The 21,863-nt window shown below is 37.7% G+C and overlaps 1 protein-coding gene across 2 annotated transcripts in view; it reads right to left on the bottom strand.

Moving 5' to 3' along the window:
- The window catches only part of Ift74 (intraflagellar transport 74), an 85,602-nt gene that overhangs the window by 25,101 nt on the left and 38,638 nt on the right, over nucleotides 1-21,863 (bottom strand). For both annotated transcript variants that reach the window (XM_036177666.1, XM_036177665.1), the window contains exons 9-13: nucleotides 17,133-17,271; nucleotides 15,678-15,740; nucleotides 13,845-13,988; nucleotides 11,828-11,868; nucleotides 10,365-10,444 (exon numbers count right to left, since the gene is read on the bottom strand). In XM_036177666.1, coding sequence (XP_036033559.1) covers nucleotides 10,365-10,444; nucleotides 11,828-11,868; nucleotides 13,845-13,988; nucleotides 15,678-15,740; nucleotides 17,133-17,271 — 467 coding nt within the window. The remainder of the gene's footprint in view (nucleotides 1-10,364; nucleotides 10,445-11,827; nucleotides 11,869-13,844; nucleotides 13,989-15,677; nucleotides 15,741-17,132; nucleotides 17,272-21,863) is intronic.

Here is a 21,863-nt window from a genome sequence, read left to right as displayed (position 1 = left end):
AAAGCATTTGTCTTGCAAGCTGGATAGTCTTAGTGAAATCCCTAAAACTCATGACAGAAGGAGAAAATCAACTCCTGAGAGTTGTCTTCTGATCTCCATACACACCTCATGGCATACACACACCTGAATTCACAACACTTCTCTCTCCACCCTCCCCCCAATTATGCACATACCAATAGCAACAATAAACTGAAAAAAATTTTAAAATGAAGAAAGTGAGGTTGGATTGGGTGCACCTAAAGAACATGTCCAAGATCAAACAGTTAAAAGTAGCACTGTGTGGACTCAAGTCAAGACATGTTTAGTTGTAGGATTTACAAATACTTTGCCTTAATTTTTTATTTTACCTGTATACCACTACTAATAAAAGACTCCTAAAACAAGCTTTATGAACAATCTATATAAGCAGTATCTTATGCAAGTTACAGGATAGACAGGGCTACACAGATACCTTATATAAAAAAAATGAGCTGGGCAGTGGTGGCGCACGCCTGTAATCCCAGCACTCGGGAGGCAGAGGCAGATGGATCTCTGTGAGTTCAAGGCCAGCATGGTCTACAAAGTGAGTTCAAGGACAGCCTCCAAAGCTACAGAGAAACCCTGTCTCAAAAAACAAAAAAACTAAAACAAACAAAAAAAAAAGTAGTATCCTACAGGCAAAGTAAGTATATTTTGATTATTCAAAGCTGCATATACATTATGGAATAAGTTATAAGTAATTATCTCATGTTAGGACAGTGATTTGGAGGCCCTACATACTTCATGTGTATGTCTATTGTATCTACCACACTGCCATATCAGATATTTATGTCTGTGATAGATTAATAATCAGGACATTTATCATGCTATCTATCCAAATTTGGGGTAATAGTGGATTCTACAAATGAAAGCATAAATTTTAGGAACAATGATCAAACATTCTTGCAAAAGTGTGTGAATGTGACTGTACCTTGTTAACAGTATGTTAAGTCTAATCTACATAAGCAGATTCTCAGAAAATTAGCCCCACCTTATGGATCTTGATAAAACTGCATATTGAGGCCCTTGGCAATAGTCACAGAAGTTTGGAATTGTCATGGAGTGGGTATATTACTTTAACTAACAAAACCTAGGACATTTATATAACTTGTATTGGTGAATAACAATGTCCACATAAAACTTCCTAGTTGTAGTAAATGGCTCAATTTTTGGAGAAATTAACAAAATTAAAATAACTCTATTTATTCTGGTTAAAATTTCACTTGTTGAAATTTATTCTGTAGAATACACATGCTAATAAACATGATGTACAAGAATATCTGTGGCATGACTATTTGTTCTGAGTTAGGGTCTGACTATATAGCCCTTGTACACAAACTCACTACATAGAACAGGCTGGCCTTGAACTTGAACTTACCTGTCTCTGCTTCCCAAATACTGAGATTAAGGGCATATGGCCATCATGCATTTTTTTTTTTTTTTTTGGTTTTTCGAGACAGGGTTTCTCTGTAGCTTTAGAGACTGTCCTGGAACTCGCTTTGTAGACCAGGCTGTCCTCGAACCACAGAGATCCACCTGCCTCTGCCTCCCGAGTGCTGGGATTACAGGCGTGCGCCACCACCGCCAGGCCCCATTGTGGTGGGTATTGTGTTCCCTGAAATATTGTGTGTTCCCTGAAATAAACACATCTGGGGTCAGAGACAGACAGCCACTAGAACAAAGCCAAAAATGGTGGCTAGAAAATAGGAAGAGTAAGCCTTAACAGAAGTTGGGCGGTGGTGGTGGTGCACTTTTAATCCCAGCACTTGGGAGGCAGAGCTAGCCGGATCTCTGAGTTCAAGGCCACTTTAGAAACAGCTAGGCATGGTGACCCACGCCTTTAATCCCAGAAACCCAACCTTTAATCCCAGGGAGTGGGGACAGAGAGAGAAAGGTATATAAGGCGTGAGGACCAGGAACTAAAGGAGTAAAGCATATAGTTAGTTAAGCATTTGGTTGGTTAAGCGTTCAGGCTTTGGAGCAACACAGTTCAGCTAAGATTCATGTGGAGGAGAACTCAGAAGCTTCCAACCTGAGGAAAAAGGATCACCTGAGGAAAAAGGATCACCTGAGGAACTGGCATGGTGAGGTAGCTGTGGCTTGTTCTGTGTTTCTGATCTTCCAGCAATCACCCCAATAACTGACCTCGGGTTTAAGTTTCATTAATAAGAACACTTAAGATTCATGCTACACCCTATCATGCATTTTTTATAATGAAAAATTAGAAATAGCTGTAATGTCAACGTTGAGACAGTAAATACTATACAACCACAAGTGTGATGGCAGCTAATGGTTGTCACAGTGCTTAATATGCAACAGCATCATTCTTGAGCCTTTAGTTCCTAAGGGTAAATGAAATATGCATCTTCATATGGAATGATGTACATTATATAGTTTTTGTGGTCTGAGTATGAAATATCCCCATAAGCTCATATTTTTGAACATTCGGTCCCCAGGTAGCAGCACTGTTTGGGAGTTGTGGAACCTTTGGAACGTAAAGCTGTGCTAGAGGGAAGTAAGAGCATTGGAGCAGGCTTTGGGGTTTTATAGCCTGGTCCTAGTTCATCATGGCTCTCAACTTCCCCTGTGAGGATGCAATGTGATTTCTCGGCTTCCTGACTGCTGGGCTAGCCCCATGTTCCTACTACCATGATGGACTCTATCTCCTCTCAAACTTAAAGCCACAATCAACCCTTTCTTCCTTAGGTTGCTCTTCTGGGGGTAATTTATCACAGCAACAGAAAGGAAACCAATGTAATAGTTAATAGGAAATACTCAAGCTTAAAAAACTACATAGTTATACTTCATTTTAAAATGTTTATAACTTTAGAATAAATCTAATTACAGACTAAACATAAACAATGATTACCTCTGAAGACTTAGATGAGTTTAAAGACAACTTTTTACCACATATGCTTTTTTATTGTTTGAATTCATTACATCAAATATATATCAGATAGATATATCAAGGTCTCACTACATTGCTCAGGTTCCCCTCTGACTCCTGGTCTCAAGTTACCCTCTAGCCTAGCCTCTTCTGACCTAGCCTTCTGAGACCACAGGAGCATACCCAGCTTGGGCACTGTTTTGTTTCTGGCAGGGTTTCACTTTGTAGCATGTCCTTTGAACCTGAAATCTTTTTTAATTGTATTTTTTTAATTTTATAATTTAATTTAATTTCACATATCAGCCATGGATTCCCCTGTCCTCCCTCCTTCACCCCCGCCCCTAGCCCATCCCCTATTCCCATCTCCTCCAGGACAAGGACTCCCCTGGGGATTCAGCTCAACCTGATAGATTCAGTAGAGGCAGGTCCAGTCCCCTCCTCCCAGGCTGAGCAAAGTGTCCCTGCATAGGCCCCAGCCAGCTCATGCACTAAGGACAGGTCCCAGTCCCACTGCCTGGGGGGGCTTCACAAACAGTTCAAGCTAATCAACTGTCTCACTTATCCAGAGGGCCTGATCCAGCTGGGGGCTCCTCAGCTATTGGTTCATAGTTGATGTGTTTCCACTAGTTTGGCTACTGTCCCTGTGCTTTTTCCAATCATGGTCTCAACATTTCTCACTCATACAATCCCTCCTCTCTCTCACCGATTGGACTTCTGGAGCTCCACCTGGGGCCTGGCTGAGGATCTCTGCATCCACTTCCATAAGTCATTGGATGAGAGTTCTAGCATGACAGTTAGGGTGTTTGGTCATCCAATCACCAGACGAGGTCAGTTCGGGCTTTCTCTCGACCACTGCCAGTAGTCTATTGTGGAGGTATCTTTGTGGATTTCTGGGGACCTCTCTAGCACTTTGCTTCTTCCTACTCCCATGGATCTTTATATATCATGATCTCTTTTTCCCTGTTCTCCCTCTCTGTTCAAAGGGGAACTCTCCTCCACTGTTGGTGGGAATGCAAGCTTGTATAGCCACTTTGGAAATCAATATGGTGCTTTCTTAGAAAATTAGGAATCAAACTCCTCCAAGACACAGCTATACCACTCTTGGGCATATACCCAAGGAATGCTCAATCATACCACAAGGGCACATGCTCAGCTATGTTCGTATCAGCATTGTTTGTAATAACCAGAACCTGGAAACAACTTAGGTGCCCTTCAACTGAAGAATGGATAAAGAAAACGTGGTACATATACACAATGGAGTACTACTCAGCAGAGAAAAATAATGACATCATGAGGATGGAAAGAGAAAAAGTCAACCTGAGTGAGGTAACCCAGACTCAGAAAGACAAACATGGTATATACTCACTCATAGGAAGATACTAGATGTAAAACAAAGGATGACTAAACTGCTACTCATAACTCCAGGGAGGCTACCTAGAAAATAGGACCCTAAGAAAGACACAGGGATCCCCCAACAACAGAGAAATGGATGAGATCTACATGAGCAAACTGGACATGGGGGTAGGGGGTAATGAAGGGCAAGGATAGAGGGAAAGAGAGCTTAGGGGAGCAGGAGATACCAGCTGGATCAAGAACCTGAAATCTTGATTCCCCCTCACAACTGTTATGATTACAGAAGTTTGCTACCATATTATGATTAAAAAATAGTAGTTTTAAGAGCAGGAAAGGATGACTGAGGCAAACTGAAAGTCAATGAAAGTGTATGAGAATGGTCATCTGCATTCAAACACACAAACACACACCCACAAAACACTAAAAACCAGAAAAATGAAGCACATTCAAGGTAATGAACTCTTAAAGATTCTAAGTTAATTTTCTAATTAGGGACTTCCAGTAAAGTCAGTAGCTTGCACACACACTTCTGTCCTGGAACTCACTATGTAAACCAGGCTGGCCTCCCACTCAAGAGATCTGCCTGCCTCCTGAGTGCTGGGGTTAAAAAAGTGCACCGCTACGGCCAACTGAACACCCACTTCCAATAAGCCCTCTTAAAGCTACAATAAAAAGCTGATTTTTTTTGTTGTTGTTGTTGGTTTGTTTGCTTTTTAAAATATAAACTCCCAAGAATGGGGAATAGAAAAGAAAGTAGAAATAAAAGTTTGGAAAATAGAAACAGATGAACAACTGATAACTAATTTAGCAGACCTGAAAAAGCTTCAGCCTAACCTAGCAATGGGTAAAGCTGAAAACCACATGATTTCAAAAACCCCAGCAATTCTGCACAGAAAGTTACTTACTTGTCTTCAGCACCTATCCCACAAAAGGTTTGGACATGCATGAATAATGGAAATACTGTTATTATCAGAATTTATTTAATGTAAAAGAGTAAAGAGAAAAACAAAGGTCTAGCTTGAGGTTAAATGGACCAAGCAATGTTACAGTGGGGGACTAAAGCATGAAATGTAAACTCTCAAGTATTAATTTAGAATGAAAATAAAATATTTCCTAGCAATTGTTTTCCCAAAAGCAAGTGGCTATCATACAAGAGGCCCTGGTTTCCTCCTTAGCTCCAGGTGAAGAAGAGGCGAGAAAGACTATGAGAAATAAGCCTTGAGAGAAAAGGTTCTAGAAATACCCTGTTTTGTCTATTTTATTATAGTCTTACTGATTGTCTTACTCGAGACAACAATGATTTTTCCATACTTTCCTTTGCTCATACAAAAGTAACACTTTAAAAAGTAATTTGGTTCACACCTGGGAGGCTGAGTCAGCAACATCACCAAGGTTTTGAGGCCAGTGTGTAGCAAGCACTTAATTAAAAGCAAAAAAGGAGCAATTAAAGATATATTTACTTGGTGGCTCAGGCTGCTGTAATCTTTTCAAGGGCCACACTTTCCTTGGTCCTAACTTTACATGCATTCTCAAGACAGGGCAAGTTTTCAGATCTTTCCACTCTGCTTTTTGCTCACAATTCTCACTGTCAATCTGGCAAAAAGCAGCTAGCATAAGCTATACAATCGCCGGAATGCTGAGTTCCCCTGAAATTTCCTCTCCCCAATTACCTAGTCGGTCCTTAAAATTTCAGCATAATCTCAGGACACAGACAAATCACAAACAAGTTCATTGCCAGAATAAAATATGCATGATCTAGTTCTTGTTCCCATTTAAAACCTCATGAGCATACTCTTTACTGTTTGTATTACTATTGGTATCCTGCTCTTCTTAATTCCTACCAGAATTAAAGTATTCCTGGTGTTCTTTAAATCATGTCTTCAAACTTTTCTAAATCCCTCCTATAAATCAATTCCAAAGACTCAAAGATCATATACCAAATTTAGTCATAGCCACAACACACTCCTATTTTAGAAATTTTCTTTTGTGAGAGGCGAGTAAAAAGGAACTTCAGATAGTATAGCCCAGGCCATCCTTCAACTCAGTATGTAGCCCAAGTTATCCTTGAACTTAAAGCAATCCTCCTTCCTCAGCTTTCTGGGCACTGGGGTTATCAAGTTGTATCAACACACCCAGCTGGGTGTGGGAGACCTGCTCCCACTTTTTCTCCCCCTAGGGTACTACTCTTGAGGTATGAGGGATAAGAGATTTAGAGAGAAATATAGAGGAGAAAGACAGAAACACAGGATAGCCTCAGGAGGGCCTGGGTCAAAACCCACCAGCCCCTTCTATCTCTGCTAAAGGACTATTTATAGAAATGGCAAGGGGTGGAGCAAAAGACCTCCCCCTAGCACAGCCAAGTGCAGACCCTTCCAAACACTTAGTAACTATACATGTGGTCAATCTATCCCCTTATGCAGCCCTGCTGGGTAAAGCAAGCTCAGATCTCACTAGAAAACCTCTGTGGACCCCAACAACTTGGTACCCATTTTCTATAATAGTTTTTCTTTTCATTTTTATTATTAATTTAAGAGAGAAAAAATTTGTTTTGGCTTATTTTCAGAGGTTTCAACCATTATGGCAAGGAGTGTATGGTGGAGTAGAACAAAACAAATCATGTAAGCTGAGAAGCAGAGAGAGAAAACGTCTATGCCATTTGGAGTCCCCATCCTATGCAATGGTACTGTCAACATTTCAGTTGATCTTACCCCCTAAGGTAGTCATCACAGAAAATACTCTCATAGATACACTAACTTAACTGCTTTTAATTAAATCAGGTTGACAATCAAATTAACCATCCCAGGTGGAAATGAAGATATAGACAAAAATCTATACTTCCCTGGAAAACATGAATTCAAATAGGGATCCTCTGGAAAAGTAATAAAATCTCTGTAGTCAAGCTTTCTATGGAGAGTGCAAAACTAAAATCTAAAATGAGAGGACCCAAAGAACACATCAGAGCTCAATTTTCACCTTTAGTCCATTGTACAGTTCCCTCTCTCTTAAATTCTGGATTGTTTAGGTTATTCCACAAGCATTTATTTACCAGATATAGTGCTGATGAACTAGATTACTGAAGAGAGTTAATAAGTGTCCCTGCCCTTGAGGGCTTACAATCTAAGAAGGAGGACAAACACATAAGTAAGCTACTGTGATACACTGTGGTCGAGTAACAAGGAGAAAAGTTACTCAGCTAAGCCTAGAAACTAGTTAGGGAAGGAAGTTCAGAGTAATGTTCAGTAAGAGGATGCCTGAGTTAAATCCTTTTTTTTTTTTTTAAAGATTTATTTATTATGTATAATACATAATTATTATACATAACAATTTATTTATTATGTATACAGTGCTCTGTCTGCATGTATGCCTGCTGGCCAGAAGAGGGTGCCAGATCTCATTACAGATGGTTGTGAGCCACCATGTGGGTGCTGGGAATTGAACTCAGGACCTTTGGAAGAGCAGCCAGTGCCCTTATCCACTGAGCCATCTCTCCGGCCTGCCCGAGTTAAATCTTATTGGATAAGAAGTTAGTCAGGTGAACAGAAAAACAATTAAAAAGAAAGCAATGAAAGTCAAAAGTTAGAGCATAATATAGTTGAATGAATGGTAATAAGGAGAAACATAATGGAACAGAAGTAGACTGTTATTAATAAATTGCTACAGAGTTGGGCCTGATGGTTCATATCTGTAATCCCTGCTTTGGGAAGCTGAGGCCAGCCTGCAGTATACTGTGAATTCTAGGCAAGCCTGAACTACACCTGGTTTAACAAGACCTGGTTTAAAAGAGGGACAGAGCAGAGATGACTATGGGATGATCAGGAGGCTGATAGATCAGACTACAGAAGAACTAATTTGACATACAAAAATTCTGTTACCTTATGCATCAAGGTGAACCACATTTAAACAAAACAATGACACTGAGCCACATTTTACATAAATCATTCTAGCAGAATTATATTGGAAAAACTGAGAAGGGGCAAGAATGTAGGTGGAGTAACCAGTTAGGAGGCTACTGCAATAGTTCAGGCAGAAAGTAAATAGGTCCTGAACTAACAAGTAACCTTCTAACAAGTCACCTTCTACAAACCCCTGAGTTGTTGCAATAACCAAGGAGGATCACAGCAGAGTAGTAGCAACAAAAATCCCTGATACATCAATTCACTTACCTGTGAATTTACACATGTACATCTGTTTCCATATTATACATTTACATATACTTATATGTGCTTTTATCACTATTACACAATTATGGATTGTTTTAGTCTACATTAATAAAAAAGACAAATGTTTTAAAGAAAAAAGGAAAACAAAGGAAAAAAGCAAAGCATTACATATTCTATTTATCTTACAAGTTCAATTAATAATATATTTTACTTCCCAAATGTATCATTTTAGTAGAAATAAAACTATAAATTATAGTTTAGGAAGAAAAACACTTAGGATGCAATCTGTAAAGTTTCTAAAATTGAAAACATTGAATTTCTCAGAATACATATATTCTGCATATATAAAAAACAACAGTAATGAAATAACATAGACAAAAGATACAAAAAGTTGTAAGATAAGAATCAATTGAAGAGATCCACTGTACAACAATAGTATGAATATATTCTTTTTTCCCCCTTGGTTCTTTTGAGACACGATTTCTCTGTTATGTAGACTTTGCTGTCCTAGAAACTCATTATGTAGACCAGGCTGACCTCAAACTCATAGAGACACACCTGCCTCTGCCTCCCAAGTGTTAGGATTTAAGGTGTGTACTGCCATGCGAGGCAACAATGTAGTATATTCTTAAAGATCATGAAGAGTGGATTTTGAATTGCTCTCATTACATAAATAATGTGTGAAGTAAATGAATATGCTAGCTGGACTGCGCAATTCTAATGTATCCATACTTCAGAACATGCTAGAAACAATAAATACACATAATCTTGTTAATGAAAACAATGAGTAAATACATTTTTAAGTTAACATGACCTTAGTATTAGTGTATTATAAGCCTATCTTTGTTACAAATGCCACCTAATACATAAACCTTAGTGAGACATTACCATTATACTCATTTCCCAGATCAGAACACTAAAGTACAGGCAACTTTACTTACCTAAACTAATGTCTTCCTGACCTTAGAAGCTTTATTAAGACCATTAGTAACCACAAGTGGATACAACTATGTGTTTCTAAGAACATTTTAATTTCACAAATGAAGTACTTTGAATAAGAAAATCAAACTTATGATTAGGCAATGGAATTAAGATTTAGAGTCAGTAAAACTCTGGTTTAAGTCTAGTCTACTCCTCACTAACTTGGAGAAGTTAGCAAATTACTAATTCTCAGAGCTTTCATAGGTTTAAAATGGATTAGCTAGGACTCAAAGGTTTCTTATAGAGTGCTCTGTCAGGTAAGCAATGGATCAGCAGAAACAAATATCCTTTACATAACAACAAAAAGGCATAAATACCATCTTTAAAATCAAAGTGAAAACAAAGTTTAAGAAAAGGAACTCTTTTCCCTACTGTGAATGTCTACTATCATTCAGTGGTAAACTATCCTGACTTCCCCCACTAACTGATAAGAATATATAGATATTCCTTGTTAATCCAGGAGCAAATTTACTAGTTTGCAGTTAAGACATTTACTCATTTGCAGTTAAGGGAACTGTTTAAAGCAAGGGTAAGCTGGTTAGGAATTACAGCACCCACACCTTTTCTCCCATACACACATACCCCACCACAGAACTTCTACTATTAAGGCCTCAGCTGGGGAAAATATGGACAATCAGAGCTTGTTCCCTCATAACTGAGCCCAACCAGAAAAATCAAGTCTCTCTGGGCTGCTTGTGGGATTTGTTACATGACTGTCACCCCCTCCATTTCCTTTAGAAAACTACTTACCTTACATAATCACCGGGTTACTTAAAATTTTAGTCATTCAAGTAGTTGTTTTAATACTACTTATAATATTGGTAGATATATTTCAGTACCTAAGGTTAGGAGTCTCACAGAGAAATAATAAATTCTAAAAAGCCTCTGAGATCATAATTAATATGTCTGTACAGATATATGTTAATTACATTTTTAAAAACTCAAAAATACACCACAAACATTACCTTGGTGTTCCTCTAAATCCATGTCAAGTTGTCTAATTTCTTCACTAAACTGATTAATTTTTTCCTTTATATCTGTTAACCTGTTAAAAAATATTAATGAACTTTAGAAGCAACAAAAGAAAATACATAAATGAGCATCATCAAGTTGAAAACTTTACTACTACCAGAACATCATCAAAGATTAAATACATCTGACAGAATGTGAGCATTTTTGTTATGTATCTGGTGAGTGAATTATATTTTGAATATATGCAAACTCATTTTACTCAATACTATCAAAAATAAATTCACATGAGAACGTTGCAAAGGACATTAATAAACACTTCTCCAAAGAAGATATATTTTCATGGCCAACAGCACGTGAAAAAAAAAATTCAACACCCGAAGCCATCAAGGAATTGCAAGTAAAAGCCATAGAAAGATAGTAATTCACATTCATTGGCGTGGCTATAATGAGATGACAGCTAATAAAAAAAGACAATACTAAGTGATAAATATGTATAGAAACCTGGACTCTCATATACTGCAGGCAGAAATGTAAAATGTCTATTTGTATAGGATTTACAATGCTTTTGATGTAGTCATTTGATCTAGACTGGACTCCAAATGCATAAAGTAACCAACCACATGAGCCAGCAATCCTATTCCTGAACATTTACATAAGAGAGGCAAAAAATAAATAAATAAATGCTCACACAGAACCAGCTCATAGGTGTTCATGTAAGTATGATTCCTAATAGCCTCAAAACAGAAATAAGTCAAAGCCTATCAACTGATGAATAAATAAAACATATCATATACATACAATAAACTATTAAATGGAATTAAGCCACAGACCATCCTTGAAAATGTTAGGCTAAATGAAAGCATGTAGCCACAGAGGACCAAAAGCTGTGTGATTACACATATGAAACATCCAGAACAGGCAAATACACAGGGACACAGAGTAGGGAGGGTAAGGACAGCAATGGCTAAAAACTATGGGATTTTGTTAGGAAGACTCAGTTGCAGTGCTTGTTGTTTAACTGTAAATATAACAAAAAGCTCCGAATTGTATGCTTTAAATATATAATGTACATAAGCCATTTCCTTCGTAAAGCTATTTTTTCAAAGCAATATTAGGCAATGACTCAGAATTAAAAGCTGGAGACTGGCCGGGCGGTGGTGGTGCACGCCTTTAATCCCAGCACTCGGGAGGCAGAGGCAGGCGGATCTCTGTGAGTTCGAGGCCAGCCTGGGCTACCAAGTGAATTCCAGGAAAAAGGTGCAAAGCTACACAGAGAAACTTTGTCTAGAAAAACAAAACAAAACAAACAAAACAAAAAAAAAAAAAGCTGGAGACTGAAAGTTCAATAAATCATTAATGTGAACTATAGGAAAAATGCCTATAAAGCATATTAAAACTTTAGGATGTAATATCAAAGATGAATGAATATGAAATTTCCTGTTTCAAAGGTACTTACTGTCTCTCCATGCTGGCTATTTCCTGATTATCTTCTTTAACCTATATAGACATAAAAAGAAAACAGTGGGCAGAGAAAAACTCACTATTAGACTATCTGAAAGAGAACATCACTAAGAAACTATTCACAGATTCCTTCCTTCTTCCTCAAATATACTTTTACTTACTGTCCTGGATAGTTTCATGACAGCTGGACACAAGCTAGAGTCATCTCAGAGGAGGGAGCCTAAATTAGGAAAATGTCTTCACAAGATCAGGATGTAAAGACAGGTGTGACCATACACACCTTTAATACCAGCTATCAGAAGGCAGAGGCAAGTGGATATCTGTGAGTTCAAAACCAACCTGGTCTACATAGTGAGTTCCAGGACAGTAAAGGTTACAGAGAGACCAGTCTCTAAATTAATAAATGAATGAATACTTTTTTAAAAATCAGGCTGTAGGCAAGCCTATTTGACATTTTCTTAATTTGTGATTGATATAGAATGTGTTCCTCAAAATACTGTGCACCCTAATAAACTTATCTGGGGTCAGAGAACAGAACAGCCACTAGATACAAAGGCTAGAAAATGGTGGCACTCACACCTTTAATCCTAGCATTCCAGAGAGAGAAATCCCTCGGGATCTCTCTGAGTTAAAGGCCACATTGGAAACAGCCAGGCATAGTGACACATGCCTTTAATCTCAAGAAGTGAGTCTTTAATCCCAGGGAGTGATGGCAGAAAACAGAAAGATATATAAGGCATGAAGACCAGAAACTAGAAGCTTTTGGCTAGTTAAGCATTCAGGCTTTCGAGCATCAGTTCAGCTGAGAGCCATTGGGGTGAGGACACAGAAGCTTCCAGTCTGAGGAAACAGATCAGCTGAGGAACTGTCGAAAAGTGAGGAAGCTGTGGCTTGTTCTGCTTCTCTGATCTTCCAGCGTTCACCCCAATACCTGGTTCAGGTTTGATTTTATTAATAAGAACTGTTAAGATTTCTGCTACAATAGAAGGGTTCAGCTCATTGTGGTAGGCACATTCATGGTTCTGGGTTCTATAAGAATGCACACTGAGCAAGCCATGGGGAACAAGCCAGTAAGCAGCAACTGTTCATGACCTCTGCATCAGCTCCTGCCTCCAGATTTCCTGCCCTGTTCATCATAGCTATATAAACTCTAACTTGGACACTTACCTACCATGCACTGTCAAGTTACCATATTTTCCAACGTGAGTCAGTTAACAGTAAGAATCCTGAATTCCTCAGACTCTCCCACATATGTAATTTCATATGATGGTAAAATTCTGTTGTCTTCATGAAGGCATTGATACTAACCACCAAAGTCATCAGACTTGGAATACTTTTTGTAGAGATAAATATAAATAATAGAACTTATTTTCTGTGAGATTATCTAACCACTTAAATTATCAATTAACAAGTATCCATGAAATAATGACTAAAATATTCACCAAAAAATTAGTATTTACTCCAAAACCAAGTTATTTAAGAAAGTTAAGATTTTTCCTTTTTTTTTTTCTTTATTTTTTTTGGTGGAGCTGAGGATCGAACCCAGAGCCTTGCACTTGCTAGGCAAGCACTCTACCACTGAGTTAAATCCCCAACCCCGAAAGTTAAGATTTTTCTACATTTTCTTGGCTCTGTATTTCATATTGAGGTGAAGCTAACTATTGTCTTTGGATAACAATCACACTGGTTTTCTTCTTAATTCAAAGTTCTTAAAACAAATGAATGGCTGGGAAGTGGGGTACATGCCCAGCACTCAGGAGGCAGAAACAGATGGATCTCTGAGTTTGAGGCCAGCATGGTCTACGAACAAGTTTCAGGGAAGCCAGGACTAACTACACAGAGAAACCCTGTCTCAAAAGCAAAAACAAAAACAAACAAAAAACCAAAAGAGCAAAAAAAAAAAAAAAAAAAAAAAAAAAACACCCAAAAACAAAAAAAGCAAACAAAAATTAAAAAACAAACAAAAAAACACAACAACAAAACAAACAAAAAAGAAGACTTTCTTGCCCTACCTGCTTAAGCAACCTTTCCCTCTCCTCCATCGGTGACCCCATGCTTTTGTCTTCTGCAATCATTTGATCTCGATGGGACTCTAACTCATAAAGCTTTTCATGTAGCAATACAGCCTCTTGTTTTACCTGGGAGTGTGCTATTTCCTGAGGACAAAAAAGAAAACTGTAGTTGGTCTTTTGTAGAGACAGAAAATTAGGAGAAAGCCACGAGGCTGTCTAATCTACCCTGACTGATGTCCTCAGACAGACAGGGAGCCCACCCGGAGAGTTCTAACTGAGCACAGGTAGCAGCTGCAGGAAGAAGCTGCCTTAGGGAATACTGTCAGTGAACGGTGACCAGGAAGAAACTAGGACCTTGCAGAGGCTCAGAGAGAGCAAACCGTGCTGACACACGTGTCTTCGAACCTCCACAAGCCCGAGAAAGTAAGTGTTTACTGCTTTACTAGCCCAGGTTATGACCGTTTGTTTCAGGAACACTGGGAACTAATGCAGGGAGAGCAATTGTGTATTTACCACAGCTCCACTTTCACAAAAATAATCTCAAAAATGGAACAGATGTGATCAAATTCTTGTAGATAAAAAGAGCTAGAAGTGACTGCAGTGATAACAATGAACATATTGACATCTGACCCAGTTGTTGATTGTACAATTGATCTGTGGAACTATATACTCCTTTCCTGGCCTCTGTAGGCACCAGGCATGCACGTTGTACACATACATGCAGGCAGACAAAACACTCGTAGACATAAACTAAAACTAAATCTTTCTTAAAAATGTACATTTTCAATGGAGATTATTAATAACCCCAGTAAACAACTAGCCTCTCCATTTGCAAGGATGTTATAATCATAAACATTTCACAATGCACTAATTTAAAGTATTGAAGGGTAGCTCAAAGACAGTCAAAAAGATGGTATTAATACATGTGTAGGAGGGAAGGAAGCCAGGGGTGTGCTACAGGTGCCATATCACAATTCCAAACATGAATCTCATTTCTACTATTTTAACAACAAGACAGGAGTACAGGATTGCTATGGAGATTAAATGAACATACCAGTGACACGTACAAACAGCTCATGAAACTGGGTAAGGAAGAAGTAAATGTCAAATTAGTTCTATCCAAAAGGGGTAAAAAACAAACATTTTATGCCTTTTTTTTTTTTTTTTTTTTTTAGTTTTAAAACCATATGCATGCCTTTATTTTGTGAACTAAAACTGTTTTTAAAAAAATGATGAAGGGGCTGGAGAGATGGTTCAAAGGTTAAGAGCACTGTTTGCTTTTCCAAAGGTCCTGAGTTCAATTCCCAGCAACCACATGGTGGCTCACAACCACCTGTAATGAGATCTGGTGCCCTCTTCTGGACTGTAGGGATATGTGCAGACAGAACACTGTATATGTAATAAATAAATCTTTTTTAAAAAAATGTGGAAACAGGAAGATAAGTGGGATCAGAATGCATATATGACTTGAAATCCACAAAGAATCAATAAAAGTTTAAAAAAAAGTAAAGAAAAACACAAGTGTTATACCCTCAAATCCACCTGCCCCCCTCTGTTTTTAGTCTTCTTTAGTGTATCTAAACCGCTGTTACAGTTTTGCACAGCACTGTGGGGCAATGATTTGCTTTGTATGCAGTAGTTACTAAAGAAAAAAATAAAACAACAACAATAAAAACCCAATATACTTCTTACCCATCTGAGACCTTCGTGGTTCAGAATGGGAAGAAAATGCACTGAACTCCGGCAAGTAAACTCCTGAGCGCATGAGTCAATGTTCCCCAAATTATCTCTCAGAGCTTAGTGACAGCAAAGCAATCCATGACTTGTACTCACAGTTTCTAGGCTCTCCTTTTTTATGTTTAATGAATCTAGTTGTTGCTGAAGTGTATCTAATTCCTAAAGGAGAGAAAGGCAAATGTAAAGTAATAATGTTTTCTTCATTTTTTTAATATCTCACCTCTGAGTGTAATACACTTTGCAAATATCAATTTCTGTCTTTTCATATCGACTACAACTTACCAAGGTTTTATTCTATTTGGGATAGTTCCTTCCATTAGTTCTAAACTCCTTCCCACATACCATCAAAAACTTCAGATTTTGTTACAATTATCCTACCAATGTCCTGATCATAGTAATTATCAGAAACCTTCAAACTAATGATGTCATTGTTCAAAATCAAGATTTAAAATTCTAATCTTCAGCCACATTTTCACAGCTTTTGCCTAATTGTTTTTAGGGCCAAGACTTATATATACATGGGAGGAGGACAAAGGGAGGAAGATGGATGGAGGGAGAGAGGGAGGGAGGGAGGGAAGGAAGGAAAGAGGGAGGCACAGACAACTGACAGAGGGAAAAGGGAAGAGGAGGCGGAAGGAGGAGAGAAGAGGGATAAATGAAAGAGAAAGAACCATTAATTAGTCGTTCATAACCCCTGTATAAAATTTAATATACTTTGGTAGTAGTTGGGCATTTCTACAATATTTCTTCAATGACTCATTTTATACAATAAATTTTGTCTAAGAGAAAAAAGTTCTACTAAAATTAAATGAAGGAGTATCTGGGAAATAAACAATATTCATTATTAGTTGGTTATTGGCCCAATATTTTGCTAATCCTTCAGGGAAGTGTCATCTGGGGTTGAATAAGCATGGTGATGGTTAACTCCTACAGGATTATCAGTAGGCGCATAAACTGTTCCTTTAAAAAAATCAGGGGCCTAAGAGGTAAAAAGGTTTGTTGCTTACCAAACAGGGAGAAAAATGAAAGAAAACTAATGTCCTTGTGCCTCTGGCCTATGAGTCCCTTTAAGGTTTCCATTAAAAGGCCATAAAAATCCAAGATTTTAGGCCATGTGTGGTGGTGCATTACTTTAAACCCAACACTTGGAAACAGAGGCAGAGGCAGGTGGATCTCTGTAAGTTCAATACCAGCCTGGTCTAAAGAACAAGTTTTCAAGGCAGCCATGGCTAAATAGTGAGACCTTGTCTTAAATAAGTTCATCCAAGTGTTTTCATATACCTTTATGACATATAAAGCTGAAAGATGCAGAAAACTAAATTATTATGTATGTTTTAAAAGCTAGAAGAACATCATGCAACATAAAAAATCCTATATCAGTGCTTCTTACGATTCTAAGATCATGGGAATTAGCTGAGGACGTTGTTACAATGAGATTCTGATGAGTGGTCTAGTTCAGCTCTCAGGCACACTGATGTTGATTTGCAAACTGACTTGGAGTACATGTAGCATTGTGCTACATGCCTAGCACAGAGTCTAAGGTAATATTACCTGCAACAGTTTCTCATTTGTGGTTTTCATTTCTATGTACTTGACTTGTTTTTCAGGAGACATATTTTTGATAATACCATCTGCTGCTTGCTTTTCTTGTTCAACTTCTTCTTCTACATTTCTGATCTGTTTCTCCTTCCTGAAATCAAAAGCATGCAATGTTCTTGTTAGTATACTGAGGGAAGAAATCAAATAATTTTATTTAAAGGTACTTAAAAGAGAAAGATTATCTCAGGCCTTGTACATATGAGGGTTCATTTTATCTTTTGGTGATCATACTCCAAAAATAAGTTTTAGTTTTAAAACAGTGATTTTCAAACATCATTTAGTCACATCATTCTTTGATCAAATTAAACTCTGTATAGAAAGTTACAATGTAAATCATTTAAGGCAAGGCAGCTCTGACTGAACTGGCTAAGAAGGAGAGCTACATTGCAATATGAATACTTTCTTAGGATTTATTTATCCTATGTAAATGAGTGTTTTGATGCATGTATGTATGTGCTCCATGCATGTGCCTGGTGCCCATGGAAGTCAGAAGAGGTTCTCAGACCCCTGGAACTAGAGCTACAGAGGGTTGTGAATCACCATGTGGGTGCTGAAACCAAACCCTGGTCCTCTACAAGAACAAGTGCTCTTAAGCACTGAGCCACTGTGCCAGCCCCAGTTTGATTTTTTTAAAAAGAAAATCATAGGTTGGGTGAGATGGCTCAGTGAGTCAAAGTGCTTGCTGCACATGCCTGATAATCTTTTAATCCGTGGAACCCAAAGCAGGACAAACCAAACCCACACACTTAGCATGTGTGCTCATGTGCTCATATGCACATAGCTTTTACCTACAGCTTTAAATACAATAGTGTAGTAGTTTGAAAGAAAATGGCTCCTGAAGGGAGTGGCCCAATTAGGAGGTGTGGCCATGTTGGAGGAAGTGTGCCACTGTGGGGGTAGCTTTTGAGGTCTCTTTTGCTCAAGTTTCCCTCAGTGTAACAGTCAATCGACTTCCTATTGCCTGCAAGATGTAGCACTCTCAGCTTCCAGTGCCACATCTGCCTGCATGCTACCATGCTCCCCACCATGATGACAGTGGACTGAACTTCTGAAACTGTAAGTGAGCCACCCATTAAATGTTTTCTTTATAAGAGTTGCCATGGTCATAGTGTCTCTTCACAGCAATAAAAACCCTAACTAAGACAAATGGGTATTTACCAAACATATTTTAGCACCATAATACATTAATTTCCTAATAATAGTAATGATTATCCTAATCATTCAATCACAATATAATCACAAGAAATACCACTAAGTGTGCCCTGTATTTTATTTTCTACACAGTCAATTACTGATAGGGTACAGAAACTTTCTTTTTAAAAATAATATTTTTATTAATTATTTGAGAATCATATAATTTTGATCCCTACCCTATTCCTCCATATCTGCCCTATCTGCCCTCACATAGCTCCCTCTCCTCAACTTGTGAGTTCTCTCTCCTGCCCCAGTCCAGTGCAGTTTGTGTTATGCAATTATCTTGGGAGTGGAGCCTGTCCTGGAGTATGGTTGACCTACCAGGGGTCATTTCATTAAAGAAAGCAGAGAGAATTTATTTGCTAGGTATGGTGGATCACGCCTTTATGCAGTACTAGAGCAGCAGAGGCAGCAGATCTCTATGAGTTCCGGACCAGCCTGGTCTACACAGAGAGTTCTGGGCTAGCCAGGACTGCATAGTGAGAGCCTGTTACAAAAAGAAGGAAGAAAAATGGAAAGAGTGAGTTTGATTAACATAGATTTTTAGTATCCAGATCATGAATTTCGCACTGCTTTTCAAAGTCTGATTAACCTACCATTATTCACTCATAGATAACAATTTCTACTGTCCTCAATCAATTAGTAGGTAAGTCCATTAGATCCACATACCTTCTATACATTCATATCCTACAACTAGCAAAAGGAACCTAAACTTAGAACATTTCCTACAAACATCTCAGAATAACCAAATAAAATGTGAAGGTAATATAACAGACATCTGGGAATTTTGATGTATGTTTTTGGCTCACAATGATATTTTCCCTCTGACCATCAACAATTACAATGGAACAATGTGCTCTCTACTGCCAAAATTTAGGTGAGTACACAGACATATGAAGCACAAAATGCACTTATTTCAATCTTAGTTTTGTCAAGTTTACTAACAAACCAAGGAACTATTTTTTGGAGAAAAAAATCATTCTACATTTCATTATTCAACAAACACTGTTTCTTCCTATGTCCATTGTAATTAGATGGGAACTAATATTATATAATACTACATTTACAGAAGATTAAGATTACATCACAAGGAAGGCATCTTATTTTCTGAAGGCATATAATGGCTGTCAGGTCTTTAGATGACTTGAGCACTTTGCCCCTGTTATAACCTGGCAGTAAAGTGACTAATAAAAGCAAGGTACCATAAAAATGAGCAAACAACAATGTTGAAAGGCAGTGGAATATAAAACTTGGTAGTATACTTTTAATTTGAATCTAACAAAATACAAAATAGCTTTACAGTTAACCCACATTACTTTAGAAACATCTTTCAAAAATACTCTCAATATTATATACTTTAAGCCATGAAATTAAATTGTTAAAATTTGATGAACTTTTGAAACAAAACACAAAAACTAAACAAACTGCTATTTGTTACACTAAAAAGTCACGATGTCTTTAAGAAATTAGGCTTGTAGTCAATCTTTTGCTAAGAAGCCCAGCTTCTTCTCAATCACTTGTTCACTGGGTACAAAGGTTGAGACAAAGTGAAGTGCAGTCATCTGACACAGGCCTTTCCAATGCAGTAGAAGAACCAGAATAAACGTCGTGAGCACACCCGTCCGTCTCAGATACAAAAAGGACAAAGCAAAGAAAGGTAAGAACTTATACACTTAAGGGCTGGTAGCTGTTACTAAGTTCAAACATGAAGTTTGTTAAATCTGTAGAACAATCCGTGCCTTAGTGACAAAGAGCAGCAAGCATGAGCGTATTTTCATGCTGTCTACTGCAGAAATAATATAAACCTAGAAAACGGCCAATGGCTCTTTACAAATAAAGTTCCAGTGGAATACAAAGTTCTCATCTAGCTAATCAAACTTTAAAGAACTTATGTTTAATTTTTAAATGTTAATCAGAGAAATCTGAAGCAGCTTTTAACCTTAAAACAAATTTACAAGATTAAAAGAATCCCTAGTTAAAACTATTGAAGTTGGGTGATAACTACTATTATTAAACAGTTTTCAAAAATCATTTCCAATATAAGTTAGTTATTATTTAAGTTTTAAAATTCAAAAATCACATAATAGTAAAGGAAAGAAGTAAAAGATAACTTAATCATTAACGTCTCACTCCAAATGTACTGTTTTATGGTATAAATACCTAAAATACTGAAGGACAAAATTACTTCTGGACTTTATGTAACAAAATCAAAATAAGTACAGCATCTTTTTATCTCACTGCATACAGTAAGTCACAGAAAAATAAACCCAAATTCCTACACTTAAACTGAAACTTCCTAAGAAGAACATGCTTTCTGTATTAGCATCATTCCTTTGGGTATAGATTTGGTTTTCCCATAAACCAGCTAACAGAAACTTATGCTCTATTTCTTACTGGTTTTATTAATTCTTTTAAAACACAAAAATCATTTCAAAATAACTTACAAACTGAGAAAAACCTCAAAAGAAATGGCCTTATTTAACTGTCTTTTTTTTTTTTTTTTTTTTTTTGGTTTTTCGAGACAGGGTTTCCCTGTGTAGCTTTGCACCTTTCCTGGAACTCACTTGGTAGCCCAGGCTGGCCTCGAACTCACATAGGTTCCACCTGGCTCTGACTCCCAAGTGCTGGGATTAAAGGCGTGCGCCACCACCACCCAGCTACTGACTTCTTTTTAAATCAACTTTTGAAGAAATATTTTTGTCTGAGGATGATGTAGCATCACAATTGTTAACATTCACTCTCTGTTGATCTCTCCCTGAGCAAAAAATACAAGCATGTGTGACAAAGCCTGTAGATAGTGTAGGTTAAAACTTTAAACATAGTGATACTGCAGGTATGTTGACAGTAGAACATTGACTATATGCTGCTTTTAACTCTAAAATGTTTCTAATCTTCATAATTTTATTTTTTCCTTTTTTTTTTCGAGACAGGGTTTCTCTGTGTAGCTTTGCGCCTCATAATTTTCTTTTAGTAATCTATAGAAAACAATTACTAGATGAAAAACATAACATGATCTTCTAGCTTCTTCTTGCCACAGGCTTACAGCCCTACCTTGACTCCACTCACTCTTCATGCGTTTACTGTTTATTGAACAGGGTCTTTCTATGTACTCTTTGCTGTTCTGGAACACATATGAACATGGGGTGGGGGAGCTCAAACTCATAGAGATCCTTCTGTTTCTGCCTCCCTGGAGTTGAGATTAAAGGCATGAAGTACCATGCATGGCCCTCATTTGCTTCTGTTCCACACCAACTCTTCACTTAAATCAGTTAATTTTTTCATAGCCTATTTGCTTTCTTTAACCATATCTTATATGCCTGAAAAACTAGCACTTCTCTGTTACTTACCTCTCCTCACTCATGTCTGCATATCACCGGGGACATCAGTACTAAGTTTGCCATACCACTGTGCAAGCCATCAAAGAAGCTGTACAACTATTCCTATTCAGTACAGGTAAGCTAGCTTTCATAAAAGACCTAGGTATCTTCT

The sequence above is a fragment of the Onychomys torridus genome, chromosome 2 (assembly GCF_903995425.1).
Source record: "Onychomys torridus chromosome 2, mOncTor1.1, whole genome shotgun sequence".
NCBI lineage: Eukaryota > Metazoa > Chordata > Mammalia > Rodentia > Cricetidae > Onychomys > Onychomys torridus.
The sequence above is the reverse complement of the archived record's forward strand: the minus strand, read 5'-3'. Positions and strand labels throughout refer to the sequence as shown.